At 46.0% G+C, this 15808-nt stretch overlaps 1 protein-coding gene across 7 annotated transcripts in view; it reads right to left on the bottom strand.

Annotated features, from left to right (window-relative positions):
* Positions 1–15808, bottom strand: part of Pde10a (phosphodiesterase 10A) — a 446975-nt gene that overhangs the window by 36868 nt on the left and 394299 nt on the right. For all 7 annotated transcript variants that reach the window (XM_029471090.1, XM_021186162.2, XM_021186161.2 and 4 more), the window contains 7 exons: positions 11009–11149; positions 9239–9394; positions 7645–7695; positions 7081–7139; positions 5280–5331; positions 2675–2817; positions 558–650 (listed from right to left, as the gene is read on the bottom strand). In XM_029471090.1, coding sequence (XP_029326950.1) covers positions 558–650; positions 2675–2817; positions 5280–5331; positions 7081–7139; positions 7645–7695; positions 9239–9394; positions 11009–11149 — 695 coding nt within the window. The remainder of the gene's footprint in view (positions 1–557; positions 651–2674; positions 2818–5279; positions 5332–7080; positions 7140–7644; positions 7696–9238; positions 9395–11008; positions 11150–15808) is intronic.

Raw genomic sequence — 15808 nt, forward strand, 5'->3', positions numbered from 1 at the left:
CCCATCTTAATACTACACTCTAGCAATATCCCAGCTAGTCGGCTAGCTCGGTTCCTATTTTGTGTGCAGCAAGGTTTCTAGAGCTCTTAGGAAAATTATCTGTAGTCCCAAGAAATGATTACAAGTGGGCAATCTCATACCATTTAAAAGAAGATGAAACTACGGCATAAAGAAATCAAATAACTGACCCCAGTTCTGTCTATAGTGGATAAATGGCAGGGCCTTAGTTCAAAACCGGACATGACAACCTAAAACCCAATTCCCTCTCCCTGTGTGGAAGCTGTAGAGCATGCAGAGACAGAGAACAATGGGATGAAATCATGACATCACAGCCCCAGCCCCAGAAGCCCACAGCTGTCAGTTGACACTTGACACCCTGTGGAGCCCCAGCATAGAAGGCTGACCCACAAATAGCCTCCAGCCATCATTCTGGAAGTGTCTGAGGACACTGATCACTGATAACAGACTGGGGCAGCATGAACCAAGACTCCTTCAGAGAGGCTTCTGCCCAGTGGAACCTCAAAGGAGAAAGGACAAGGGCCGCGCTCTCTGCTCACCTGTTAAAGCGAGGGTCTGCGTAGGCATCTGGAATGTTCAAGACCTCGCCTGTTCTTGCCACTTGACCAGCAATCCCTTTCTCAATGGAAAATCTGCAGAAACAAAAAGGGAGGGCAGCGGTGACTAGTTGGTCCTGTTATAAAAGAGTTCTGAAGTATGTCATTAGCATCCAATAGTTGAATTGAGCCTCTTTTTAATTAGGAAATTAATTTTCCATTCATGTATCCTAAATAACCTTATGAAATATGTACAAGAAAAGCAGAAAATTACCCTGCAGTGATCATTCAGAACACTGTCTTAAGATGTAACGCATAGTAACTTGAGACCATGCGACCATAAACTGAAACTGAAAACTTTGCGGCCTAGGCCTAGCGCAGCCTAACAACAGTCTCCTTGTGCAGCAAATTCTCTCGCCAATTACAGCGTGTACATCTCCGTAGTAGATTTCTCACTTGTGTTGGGTTCACTCCCTTGAGCACAGACAGCGCCGGGCCCAGCTCTGTTGCCCTGTTGTCTGTGATCCGTGCACTACACAGAAACAGGACAAAGGTGTTTTCATGCCTCTAATGTGCTTGTTTTAAAAACAATCAGACTATACATAGGAACTGATTGTACTTACTTATACTTTTGCAATAAAGCATCCCGCTGATAAATATTTGTCATGTTACTGTGTTAGAATCATAGATGTGCTTATTTCAAAATTTAGCTAATTAAAAAAAACACATCGACAACTCACTCTAAGTTGTTTTTTTTTTCCAGAAACTCGAGAGGGCACTGACCCAAGACAGAATGAAAATATCCCCCCAAAGGACAGACCCTGAATGAAGTGCAAAGTCACCAGCCTCCTTGTTTTCTCCTGCTTTAAGGAGCACAAATTAGACATCACAAGCCATGCCAGAGTCTACTCATGACATGCACTTGTCTAACTTGCTCTGAGAGCCCTGGCATGGGGACTTTCCCTGAGCTCTTGGTGGCTCTTTCTCTACCCATGGAGAGCACAAGCCAGAGCACTGGAGGCCAGCCTCACTAGTTCTCACGGAGCCAGACAGCCTGGTTCCCTCCACTCCTGTTCCTGTACTTGTAAAAAAAAAAAAAAAATGAGCTAATAGCTCCACAGTTAGGCCCAGCACCAGCCGGTGTGAGCCCCAACTTAAGCACGAGAAACCAGTTTAACCAGGTGACCGTGACCAGACTGGCAAATCCAGAATATAACCAAACCAGTAAGTGAGCAAAATGTAAGATGCCCCACAGACTCCCAGATGCCCCCACACCAGCATTATATGACTATGTAACCCGGGATCAGTCAGCCTAGAAATAGCTTGAAGTGCCAGGGCTGAGTGGTGACAGCTGGTGGCTGCTCACTTTGTCCCATGTCATTAGTTCCCCAACACAACAAAGTAGCCCAGTGGAAAAAGCAGTAATTAGTGTTGCGGTGTCTCCATAGAGAGTTTTATAGTGGTGATTGGAAGGCTCAGATGGACAGAAAGCAAGAAGAGGCCAACGTTGAAAGGGACCTGACTTGTGCACATAACTCTCAACTCCTCCACCTGTTAGTGCTCCTTGCAGGTTCCAGGTTGTGTCAAGACTGAGGCACCAGGACATCACCAACAAGTAAGAGCCATCTGCCCATTTCAATGACAGCAGCTGCCACTTAAGGTGCAAAGAGGGCCTTCCTTTCTAAATGCAGCAGAAGGGGTAGTCACTTCAGCCTATGGCCAGGCCCTGAATTCAGGTGTTCAAGCCCATCAATTTCCTTTCCTCTGGGCCTTTAGTCTTCGTGGGTTGGGGAGGAGCAGGGGCTAAGTTGGTTAAATTCACCCTGCTCCTAGACACAGGAACCTGCCTGCCTGCTGTCGCCAGGGCGACCTTTACCTACCTGGGAGCACTAGTAAGTTTTTCCAACATGATTTCCAAAAGGACTGCCTCTGGAAGACGGCGTTTCCAGGAGTGACAGTAGGCGCTGTTTCGCTGGCGCTGCAATGCCATTCCCAGAAGCACTACCTTCAGGAGGCGGGTCCTGGTGGGAGTGGTACCACAGTATGACAAGTGTTGTCAGCGCACCTGTGAATCGGCACAGAGAGGTGCATCGGAGCCAGGAAGGTCGCTCTAGCTGTACCTGATCTCCTTGGTCTTCTTGAAGATGGGCTTCCCCTCCTTCTCCTCCCCAATGTCAAACAGGTCGGAGTACAGCTCCTTGTTCTTGTGGTCCACCTGGAAGAGCGCGCAGCGGTCGGCGTTCACTAGATTTTTTGCATATATCTGAGGCGGGTGAGAAACCAGAGTCAGCCAGTGGGGAACTGAAGATGGTTATGGGGAGCCTTAGTGTAGACACATACTCTGTACTGGGGAGGAAATCGGGACTGTGAATAGGGCACACAGATTATGAAGCACAATGGAGTTTGCGTGTATGTCTGTCTACATGCTGATCCCAGCATATGGCACCAAGGACAATTCATGAGCACCCGTGTCCCTGTTCATCTTGAAATACTAGAGCACTTCCTATGAGCTGCTGCCTCCCTTCCTGAGAATCCTCAAGGGCTCTGAGCTCCTGCCAGCAGCCTATCAGGATGCTCCTGGTGCCCTGATTTGTCTATCAGCTGTGGCCAACACCCACTCAGCCTACTGGATGTCTGTGAACAGTGACTATAAGAGATATGCGATTCTCCACGCCTTTAATCCCCACATTCTGAAGGCAGGGGCGGATGGAGCTCTGGTTTCTGGCCCAGCCAGGGCTACACAGTGAGCCACTGACTAAACATTAAACATATGAAACAGGGGCTGGCCAGCACAAAGTGCTGGCTCTCCAAGCTCAAGAGCAGGAAAGTTCCTCTCCTCTTCTTGCCTCTTAGCCTTTCCTACCTCAGGCTTTAGTAGTGGAAGAAGGGCCCGTAGAGATCAGAGTCCCAGGACACTGGCAGGCAGGGCCCCTGAGGTTGAGAAACCACGCAGAGCTTGGTCTAAGAGCTGAGGGTGTCATTCAGTCGCAAGAGCACTGCCAAGCACGCCTAGGCTGAGTCCTAAATAGACACTGCTCTTATGAGGGAGGCCAGGCTGGCTAGTGTGCCTCACTTGTTCCAATTATTTTTCCTGGCAGTCCACTCTCCACCTACAGAGTGGCTTCAAAAACAACCAAGGCAAGTAGGTGTGTCACTACGTTTATCCCAGCTAAGAAGAATTACAGATCTGTTTCTATTTCCCCTTTAAGGATCCGTGAGCATTAGTCTGCGCAGACTGAGGCATGAGAGTGACCACTGAGGCCGGAAGAGTGCTGGGTCCCTTTGAGCCGGGGTCACAGACAGTTGTGAGCCACCAGATGTGTGTGTTGAAAACCATACTCTGAGAGCAGCATGTGACCTTAACTCCCAAGGCATCTCACCAGCCCCTCATTCTTACCTATTCATCTTTCCTTACACTTTGACATTTTGGTTGTTGTCATCTCTAGCTTGTTTCCCGGAAGTCTTCTGTAAGTGTCCTCCCTCTCGTGCCCACCCTAACCTTTATTTCCTATTGCTTCTAATCTTCATGTCTGCGTGCTTTCCCTCCCATTCAGATTCAGTCCCCCTTCTCCTTTCTCCAGTCTGTTCTCTTCCCACTTTGTAACTGTGAATATCACTCCACAGTGCCATCGGCCACATTTCTGCTGTCAGCAATCGTGTGCCTTATGCTATGCGCAGCACTCGGTCAGGGCCCTCAGCCTCCACTAAACAGTACTGGAGAATAGGACACTCAAGTGAAGACAATGCATTGGGAAGACTCGTGTAAGATAAAACAAACAGGAAACATTGGGAAAAGAAGGCCTGGAGGGATGGCGGCGGGGGGGGGGGGACATAAAAGCAAAGAGAAACTGAAAAATGATAAAACAAGCCACTGCACCCCCCCACCCCCCCCACCCCCGGTGTGCAGACAGAAGGTAACAGGGTGGCTGAAACGCTCAGGAGATATTTTACGGTTTACTTCCAAAAGCCATCGGTAATTCGATGTGGGGCTCAAATAACCAGCTGATCAAAGGGAGGTGACTTGGGTGGGACAAGGAGCTCACCAAGTGAGTGAAAGGTGAGTGACCTGTAGGACAGAGTCACAGAAGGCAAACACAATAAGGAAGCAGATTCCCAGAAAGAACACGGCATAGAAATAAGAGTTAGCTACCAAACAGAAATGGTGGAGCATGGATTCACAGATGGGGAAGTGTAAAAGGAGGCAGCAAGGGGTGGGGGCTGGGTGGACAGACACAACTGAGTGACTGAGCATGGCTGAGAACTCTGGGATATGCAGAAGAGGCAGGACCTGAGAGCCCATGTGCTGGAAGGAGAGATGAGACAGGAAATCTCCAGACACAGACGGTGCAGCCATTAAAGTTACCATGGAGAATTTCTCAGGGCATCTGCTTCCAGGACAGGGATGCTGAAACGCAACTCAAGTAGACTGAACTTTAGCATCAGCATCCAGTGAGGCTCGCTAACATGACATCTATGGGAAGTGCCTTGGAGGCCAGGAAGCCGAAACCAAGCTTTCCCCAAGTACAGCTGTTTAAACAAGTCTGTTCTGATGCCCTCCCCAGATCAGAGGGGTTGGTGAAGGAAGGCCAGGGGGATCTCAGAGCACCATAGTTCATATAAATTAATACAGTGTATTCTCCTTATTCACACAAATGTCACACCATGAATGAAGACCAAGGAATTAGGGTTTAAAGAAAATCATGGTCAAAACCAAAAAAGACCTACCATGATGTGTTCAAGTAGAGAGTCTATGGCGACTATGTTATCAAAGTATGTCCTGGAAAAGAAAATACAGAAGATGAATCCCAGGAGTAACCTTATTGCTGTCACAGTGCATGTTAAACTCCAAACACATTATATGGGCTCCAAGTGTAAATAAACACATATACATGTAATTTGATATTTTTTGTCTTCTTTCAGAATCAATAAACATTATTTTTTATATAAAAAAAAATCAATGAACCATTATCATTGCCTCAGTACAGACTAAGTCCAGGAGAGTCATCCAGTAATGGCGATATTGCTCAGTTGAGAGGTGGAGGAAAAAGGCTGCACTGAGAGTTACCTGGGATTTGACTCAGGTCAACCAAACCTAACGTTCTCATGAGCCGTCTCGGGGGGAGGGGGATTACATTTATTAAATCCACCAATACTGTTAGGATACACATGGTCTCGGGGCGGGGGTTGATGGAGAAGGTAGAAGCTAAACCATACCAAGGCATCAGAACTGAAATGAAACACCATGCTATAAGTAGTCAGGACTGGTGACCTGCACTGCTCTATTTAACTAAAGTAAAACACAGGCTCGGTAGCAAGAGTGCACTGTGGAGGCGGGGAGACATCTGCTAGGATGTCTTGAATCCCAGAGATTCCCTAACAGCTGGCCACCACAGGACTCATCAGAGAGCACGGGCGATGGGTTCTGCTGGCTCTGTGAGGGTTTCAGCCCTGCTCTGAAATTAGCCTGGCATACAGTGATCCCACAGTATAGTCTCCTTCGCTTGAGGGCAGTGAGGCTCAACGCTTCCCTGCATTGTGAGCTCAGTGCTGCACAGGAGAAGGCAGCGCTGGAGTGACCGAGCTTCCTACTGGAGCAGAAGGCAGAAAGAAGGTCATAGCATGTCACACAGGCATTTAGGTGGCTTTGGGACACTTCCAAAATATGCAAATGTTCCCTCTTCTCTGGGCCCTGAAGTAGCTTCAGCAGGGTTCCCATCATTTTGACAAAGCTTAACTGTTTGAAAGTGGAGCTGACTGAGTGATGGTTAAAACTGCTTTGGCCACAGGCCTCTAATTTCAGATTCCAAAGAAGAGCTATAAAATGAGCCAGCAACTCACAGTCTGCGTGTTCTGCAGGGCTCCGGCATGTGCTGGCGAGGAGTTAGGAAGCACCACAGCAGGGCAAGAGCAGCCAGGGCTGGCAACAGTGCTGCTGGAGGCTGTGTCCTAGCTCATCCCCTTCCCTGTCCCCTTGTCCTTGTCGCCTTGCCCCTCCCCAGCTTTCAGGAACTCTGGTAGGAGGGCGTGGCCTGGGTGACCATGTCTGGGACTTTAAGGTTTTGGTTATTAATGAGGTGGGTTGGTCCCCTGCTGTAACAACCTGGAGTTTAATAAATATCTATAATGGCTTCCACTACTATCCCAGGGGAGATGATCTAGACCAAGCTTCCAGGAAATGGAACTGTTTTCTCAAAATCACCTCTGAGACACTTTACACAGAAAGGCATTATTAACAATACTGTGCAAAGAGACACTGTTAGAAAAAGACAGAGCAAATGCACCCTGGGAAAAGGTAGAGAGATTAGAGGCAGTATGCTCTAAGAGGCTCTATTTACAAAATAAATGTCACATAAAGACAACCATGTATGCCTCTGTCACCTTTAACGTACAAGCTGGCCGTGGATAAAGATGCAATTCTATAATCCGCATGCTTGCCCATGCAGCAAACGGAGATGTGTCACCATCAAGACCTGCACTTTATGCCCCGTTATCACCAAACCCAGGAGATGCCCAGGCAAACACTTACTTTGATACGTCGAGTAGGAAGTCATTCAGTTCGGTCTGTTTGGCGAGACCTCTACACACCTGCCACATATACAATGGTTGTTAGTTATTCAAGAGCTCTGCTGGCTGGGGCCCAAACCCAGAACACTGCTAACACGGGCACTGTCAGCCTCACTGCCAGAAAAGCGCAACAGGATAAACTGTGTTTGACAGAACCTTGTGTTTATTATCTCACTGGAGAACGGCACAACTCTGTGATCCGGGACAGATACATGGTCCTCCCTGACTAGGTTACACATCTACTCCTACTTCTAAACCTTGTCATCTAGCACAGATGTCATGGGCCAAGGAGAATCTTCTACTCATGGCTCTACCCTGCAATTGCGCTTTTCTTCTTCTTGTGAAAAAATACAATCCCTATGTACTTGTGACAAGACTTAAGATGGTTTACAACTGAATGTAAGAGATCAAGTAGATAAAATGGTTCAGATATCCAAGACCAATGCCTAAGGTCCTTGCTAGCCTCACATCCAGCCCCCACTACCATTTGCCTTGGAATGTCCTCATAAGAACACCCCAGACTCACCTGCACCTGGTGTATTGCTACGGAAGCCCAAGCAAGATTGGCTGTTGCAACCTACAAAACATACACATGCGCATATCAAACAACCTCGATCTTGGGTCAGCAGGTTTGCACAATAAGCCATCTGGCCAGTGTGCATCATCTTGTTTTAATATTAAACAATTATTTTTCAGGTTAGCAAAAATTGAAACTGAAAACGTCTCTAATTGCCTCTTCAGGCTGGTAGGGGATCCCTAAGAGGGGAAAATACCATGTGCACACCTCATGCATTCGAGGCTCAAGCTTATATTCCAATTGTGTTTTTACTTTTATTTCCATGTGTGTCATGTGTGGGCACACATATGCACATGTATGAAGGGCAGAGAACGATCAAAGAAATGTCTACCTCTTTTGAGGCAAGATCCCACCAGCCTAGAGTGCAGCCATTAGACTAGATTTGATGGACAGAGTCTCAGGGACCCACTTGTCTCTGCTCCCCAGGACTAGTGACTACAGAGACTTGCATTGCCACATTTGGCCTTTTAAATGGGTTTTGGGGAACCCACTCTCATACTGCTCACTGAGCCATCTTCCCCTTCCCATATTCCTCTCCTGTCACTGGTTTCCACATTGCATGTCTTTGCTGTGCACAAAGTGTTAGTTCTAGGTGAAGTCCCAGAGGAGAGAATAAGACCAAGGTTGGACAGGAAGGAAGTGCCTCATGCAATTGAAAGGACAGTGAATGGTGTATATGGCAGGACAGAAGGAAGGACCTGACAGGTTCCATGGCAGAAGTCACTCAAGGCACTAGGTGTGAGGTGACAGGGACTGCTCTCCAAGGCACTGGGAGGCAAGACTTCTTCCCAGAGGCCTGGGTGTGGAAGAAGTGAGGGACAGCCCAGGAAACTAGAAGTGGATCATTCAGAAATGGGGTGCAGCCAGACCCCTCAGGACCTGGTTCATCCAGCCAGCACAAGAAAGGTACCAGTGCTGGCAGTATATGACTTCAGTGTTAATGAGTCAACTCCAGTGCAGCCCATAAAGAGACAGCAGAGACTGGAGTGTTCATGTAACTTAGGAAGAAAGAACATCTACGGAAGACACGAGGCAACCAGGACTCCATCCTGTTGCTTGGCTGGATATGCACCAAAGCACATTTTTTTTTGTTGTTGTTAAGATATATTTATATAAGAAATGAAAAGCCAAAACTGTACTTCTGATTTAGCCATTCTTCTCTAAAAACAGCTGCTCAAGAGAACAGGTTTTTTTTTGTTTTTGTTTTTTTAAGATTTATTTATTTATTATATGTAAGTACACTGTAGCTGTCTTCAGACACTCCAGAAGAGGGCGCCAGATCTCNTTNCNGATGGTTGTGAGCCACCATGTGGTTGCTGGGATTTGAACTCTGGACCTTCGGAAGAGCAGTCGGGTGCTCTTACCCACTGAGCCATCTCACCAGCCCCCGAGAACAGGTTTTTAAGAATGCTGCTGTTCACAGCCAGGCACGGTCCGGCTGATAGTGACCTCGAGATCCATTCATGTTGTCACTTAACACTGGTGGGGACCACCAATGAAGGGAAGAGGACAGAAGGTGCAGAGGGCAGGGTCGGAGCCTCACCTCCTGATGGCTGAGGCAGAAGGCCTCTTTGCCCCAGTGCCTGTACAGTTCAAGGATGCCAATCAAGTCTCCAATGGCAGTGACGATGGGCAAGCAAAGAACAGACTGGATTCGGGTTCCTGATTCCAGGCCAGTACCTCGTGGAAATCGCTCATCCTGAAAATCAAGCAAGGAAAACCAGGAACTTCAGGGCCTCTCAGCGTTTGCATGCATACGTTTTATGAGGGTCAGTGGATGCCAGTGTCATGTGACCAGAAGAACACTTATCAGCAAGTCTGGTACTGGCTCCCTCCTTCTCTGCTGGAACCGCCCCAGGCTTCCCAGGCGAACGCAGCAGAGAGAGCACAGGCAGACACACACATGAATACAGGTACACGCAAACACACTTTCTCTTCTGTTTTTACAGTCATGCCAACCATTTCCTGAGTTGAACTTCAAGGGCCCACGCCATGTCATCAAGGCAAACATTATCAGTTACTTAGCACCACAACGAAGATGGATTCAGCTTGAATGATTTTCTATATCAGCTAAAATTCCAGCAAGCCAGTACAGAGCAATGGGAAGGATTAATATCAAGACGGCAGTTCAATACGCTCAGTTTCTACTATCTACGGGAAGCTAGTGGGACATGTCAGACTCTCCCTGAATGGAGGGCAATATCAAAGTGTTCCTGTAGCTTTTAGCTTTTGAAAGCCTGCATTCAGAACTGAACGTTTTCAAAGGAGAATCCACAGAGCATCTACTCTTGCTTCCTTCCTTCTCTTTCCTCACTGTAGATCCTTTCTTTCCTTCCTCCTTTCTCTCCTTCCTTTTTTCTTCCTTCCTCCCTCCCTTCCTTCCTTCCTTCCTTCCTTCCTTCCTTCCTTCCTTCCTTCCTTCCTTCCTTTCTTTACTCCAATAAAGCAATAGTAACTTTGTTCTAGGTAAATCATTGTCAGAAGAAGAAAAAGGAGGAGGAGGAAGAGGAGGAGAAGCCACATTTCAAGTCTCCATCAGTTCAGCAGTTTCCCAAAACAAATTCCCCCCACATATGTTATTGCCTGTATTTGTCCCCTGTGTAGCCGGCACCCCCTGAAGTAACATTCATCAGACATTTGCCTAAATACACTTGACAAACTGTGCTAAGGATGTCTGCCATCCCTCTTGGCAGCTGCATCTTTTCTGGTACCCTCTGACACCGAGGAGACCCAGTCTGGCCTCAGGCCTGTTCACACAATTGCTATGCAGTGAGTTCGACGTCTACGGTGGGTTTTTAACTTTCTACTTCTCTTCTCATCAGACCCTACCATGCCATCCTCACAGGTGGGGAGTGAGAAATGCCAGCAAGGTCACTGGAGACCAGCCACACCTAGCTTATGGCCAGCTGACGTCTGTCTTCTATTACCCAGAAACCTATAGCCCACCTCAGCAGAATGGCCATCAATAGATGCCTGAGAACTGGGCACTGCAGGGAACCATTCAGATGAGATGGTCAGTCCTGCATCAGTGCCAATGTGAATTACCAAGAGGCGCCACACCATCTAATTTTCATGGATATAAACTTCTTTTTTCTGTTTAACCAGGTGTTGAAATAAGGGCTCTATTCCACAGGGAGCACCATGGGTGTAATTTTCTGAATAAGAAGGTTAAACTCTAAGCCAATTCATTTATTGATCTGTATCTTCATTTAATGCTTTTATAATTAATCAGGAGACAACTTGAATGGCAAGACCAAAATGATGTATATCATCTTAATTAAGTCCTTAGACCGCCAGGGTCAAAGCGCCTTACCCCAAGGATGTCCTCTACCAGCAGCGTCTTCCTAGACTTGGCCACGTAGGCAGAGATGGTGGTACCCTGGGTGATGGGCCCTGCAGGGATGAGCCGGGGTTGGCCTTCCTTCATCCCGGGTGGTGTGAACACACACAGGCTCTAGGAAGAAGAAACGACAACCTTTTTTAGATGGCCTCCTCTGTCTTGCCTAATATCAGCAAGACTCTAGGACATTACCTAACTAGGTCCTGTGAAGTCTGGGAGCCAGCCAATCACAAGACAAGACATGGGGTGACGCAAGGGTCTTCTTCACAGGGGGCAGCCTGGAGCCTAACATGAAAAGTCTCATATTCCGGCTTCACACAGGAGGCAGGTTTGGGATCAGAATTCACAGTCATACAGGTGCGCGCACACATACCCTCTCTGTCAAGTTAGCCTTCTCCTCTGAGTGCGACTCGCCATGGAGAAAGGATGGCATCTGGACTCATGCTACCGGAATCTAGACTCCGCCACACCAACCAACCAACCAATGCCGAGCCCCGGGCCATGTCACCACCTTTCCAGGGTTCTCAGAATACTGCTCGAAGACCCTGTCAATGACGATGCTTGAGCTGGAACTACACATTTGGGGTACCACAGATTAAGAATGCTCTGCCTTCACTGCAAAGTCATCTCTAGTCTTCATGGTTTCATAAAGTGACTCTGGGCCAAGCAAGTTTTTGGTTTTGCTTTGTTTTATTTTTGTTGTTGTTGTTGCTTTATCCATTCTCAAGTTTTAAGAGCAATCATTTTGATAAAATCTACCCATACTTCAAACTTCTTTCACTTAATAAAAATATTTAAATTACTCTCTAATTAGCAAAGCTATATCATGATTATCCACAAATCTGGACGTATTTCAACAGAACCCATCTTACTTTCACATTAAAGATAAAGCAGCCATATCAGCTGACCCATGTGACCAACTACGTCAGTGTTAGCTCTGCGCCCACTGAGGTAGCTGAACGGTATTGGCTTATCTGCCTCTCTGAGCTTTCCAACCATCCACCATCAGAGGATTCACTTTCTACTCACAGGACAAGGAATCCTATAGGCTGGAACTTCTAAGTTAAGACAAGAGGAAGGGAGTGGGAAGGGAGGGACGGAGGGAGGGACAGAGGGAAGGACGGAGGGAGGGAAGCTCCATTCGGGACTTGAATACAGTGCATGTAGAAGAAAAATTCAAATAGTTCTGTTAAAAGGGTGAGGCCTGGTATCTTACATACAAGAGCACACTTAGAGACAAAAACAAGTTAGGTGATGAATGATGGCTGATCTTTTTTTAAGAGGCTAGAAACGGGTACCACCTTAAAAACTATCAGCAGTGTTAGCTGCATCTTCGCAGTTCTGGCACGGTCAGCCCTTTAACCAGCTCTGAGTCCCTGCTCCCTGCAGAAGCAGCTTCTCTGACCAAGGATGAAATCTCTGAACTGTGAGTCCAAGCATCATTTGTAGAAGGCTGCTTTCTGGGTACCTTACATCCGTCTAGCAAAACAGCCACAGCCGCAGCAGCAGTAGCAGCAGCAGCAGCAGCAGCAGCAGCCACCACTTCCACAGCTGCAGCACCAGCAGCTCCTCACTGATGCCTAAGACCCAGCAGGTGGGTCAGGTCCCAGCCACCCTGGAGCAAGCCTCCAGAACAGTTCTAACTTGATTTAATCTGTGTCTTGGGTGTCCTACCACTTAGGGCTGGTGGGAAGCCAGCCACAGTAGCAAAGGGCTTCCTTGTTTGGGGGCCTCTGGTTCTTCCCAGGCCAAGAATTCACAGGGAGGTAGCTCACTCCTGAGGTGCACACTGTGTTTAAACTTAGTGTAATTTTACTATCCACTGAGACATATTGGTGAATTAGTGTTGAAGGAGGAAGGCTACCATCAGCTCTAGAAGTTGTCCGCGAGCCAGTTATCACACTCTCTTTAGACAGAGGAGGAAGGAATGATGGGAGAAGAGGAGGAAGAGGTGGTTGTAAGAAAAATAAAAAGACTGCAATGTATTCAGCAGGTTAAAAGAAAAACAGAGTAGACAGTAACTTTTCACACTGTGGGGACTCAGTCATGAGACTGGTTCCGGGCACCTGTCCTTTCCCCCATCAAAGACAGGACACCAAGGGAGAGACTTGGGTTTAACTAAGTGATTAGATAAAGACTGTGCTGTGAGTGATAATGGAAAGAACGTTCTAGGCTAGCAAGCTCCCAAATGAAGCTTTGCATTTTCTACTTTGTTTTAGGTTGTAGTTGCTCACTCTGAAGGTATACAATGGACAGATTTTGAGACTTAGCAACATACTCAGTTGTCAAAGTCCTGAACTCACAGATCACCTGCAGAGGGTGACTAAGAAAGATGTAAAAGACCCCAGCAAGCAGGGTCCATGGAAAGCCATTCCATAGAGAATGCTTGCTGAGAAAGCTACGGAAATGTTCAAGTATTTGGTACAATTTGGAAACTCCCTGGGGATAATTATGAAAGAGTAATTCTTTATGATGGAGATTATACTGGATTTACTAATAAGTTTGTGATTTCACGTGCTCGTGAGACAGAAATGTTCCTGATTTTAAAAAACCACCATTAAAATCGTGGAAACGCTGTGATATGTATGAGAAAGTCAAGGGCCCAAGGCCGTTTTTGTGCTGACTTCTTTCCTTTATGTGAGTGGCCCCCTGCCCTTTTCTTTTCTTAATTTTTCTTGAATTTATTTACTTATCCTGCATATGACTGTTGAGGAATATACCACGGTTGAATGTGGAGGGCACTGGACAACGCATGAGAAAGAGATCTCCTTCCCCCTTTACGTGGGATTTTGACATGGAATTCAGGTCAAACAGGCTTGGCAGCAAAAGTCCTTACCTGTTGAGCCGCCTCGCTGGCTCCTTTCAACCCAGCACGTGTCACCTGTTTCAAAAGCCCCCTGTTTTTTCTGATTACACGTTAATCATAGATGGAATGACCTGTTTGGGGATAGTACAATCTTTACGACCTTTTAAAGTTGAGTGAAAGTATAGGAACCTGCTACTGCAAACAGAATAAGTCAACAAAGGACTTCCACAATCAGGCCTGAGCCTGATGCTCGGCCACCACTGGGGAATCTTCACTGAATTGTATACCCATAGAAATGGACCAGGGGAAAGGCCAGTAAACCTGCATTTTTAATCGTGACAGAGCAAAGGAAATCTTCTTTTAGTTCTTGGTGTTTAGAAATAGTAATTCCTTTTGTGAAACATTCCAAGCCCTTTTCCTTGATGAGTATGCTTTACTGTATTAATAAACAATAGGAGGGACTAAGTACTGAAGAAATTAGCAGAGGAAATGGAAGTTTTGTTTTCCAAGATTGGTTGAATTTTTGAGCTAGGGATGTGACTGGGTTTCTTGCACTATTAAGATAGTAAAATGCTGTCTTCAGATTTCCATCACTGAATAGCACCAGACAGTATTGTATATACTTACATATATTTATTTCTAATTTCCTGTAACATTGAGAATGGGCTTCTCTAAGATTAATTCCTACTCTAACTTTATATAAATCTAAACAACATTTATTAGCACAAGAATGCTTCAGAAGTTAGAAATCTAAACACAAGGAAAGGCCCAACACCCTAGACCTCACCCTTCTTCCCCTCCAGGGCGATTTGACTGACTGCCACCTGAATGGGGACATGCCAGGGTCCACCAGGGATGAGCAGAAGAGCTAGCCCTTCAGTTAAAGAGATATCCCCAACTGGGCAACATTTGTGTGATAAAAGCATACACAGACATAGATATAGATAATTTAAACTAGACCAGATCAGTAATAATAAGCTGAATTCAAGGAAGGGATAAAACCATGAAAACTATATATATAATTGTGTATATATATATACACACACATATATATATATATACACACACATAGTAAATAGTATATAGTATATACTATATGTCATATATGTATGTTTATTTGGAGAAAAATAGTAGAAATATAATATGATAGATTAATATAATTAATTTAATAATTATAAACTAACACAATTTATAAAAATATAATATCATTTAAATGAGAAAGAGAAACCTGACCTGCTGATATCAACCATTCTGTTTCAGTGGCAAACGCACACCACAGATATTTTCTAGGACACACATTTCAAAGATCATGTCATTCATGACACTTGCTTTTAACGTTGTTTTTTGTTGTTGTTTTTGCTCTCAGGGGACTCAATTTTAAAACAGTTTTTAACTGGGTGTGGGAACACTGAAGGATTAAAATACCCAGGTTTTGTGTTATTCTTTTGTGCCACTAGATGGCAGTGCTAGGAAGCAAATTCATGTGGAGGCAATGGGACAGAAGGAGTCAAGTTGCAGAAATTCGCAACAGGGAAGGCAAAGGCACTTTTCAATACTGCTTAGAAATTTTTCTACAGTTCAGTGAAAAACATCACAACAATAGTAAACTTCCAGTGCTAAATATAAAAAAATGCAACACTTTCAGGTTGCAGCTTTATGTACAAACAGAAACACTGAGTTTCCCAGCCTTTCCATTTACCCCCAATTTGTACCCAGGTAATAACGTTCTTTTAACTGTATTCTCCATTGGTTTAGAGTACGATTTAATTGATAATAGTAACCAGGAGAAGGAGGTGGTGGAGGCAGGGGCAGAGGAGGAGGAGGAGGAAAAGGAGGAAAAGGAGGAGAAGGAGGAGAAGGAGGAGAAGGAGGAGGAGAAGGAGGAGGAGGAGGAGGAAGGAAGGAGAGGAGGAGGAAGAGGAAAAGGAGGAGAAGGAGGAGGAGGAGAGGAGGGGAGGAGGGGGAGA

This window comes from Mus caroli, chromosome 17 (genome assembly GCF_900094665.2).
Source record: "Mus caroli chromosome 17, CAROLI_EIJ_v1.1, whole genome shotgun sequence".
In the NCBI taxonomy this organism is placed as follows: domain Eukaryota; kingdom Metazoa; phylum Chordata; class Mammalia; order Rodentia; family Muridae; genus Mus; species Mus caroli.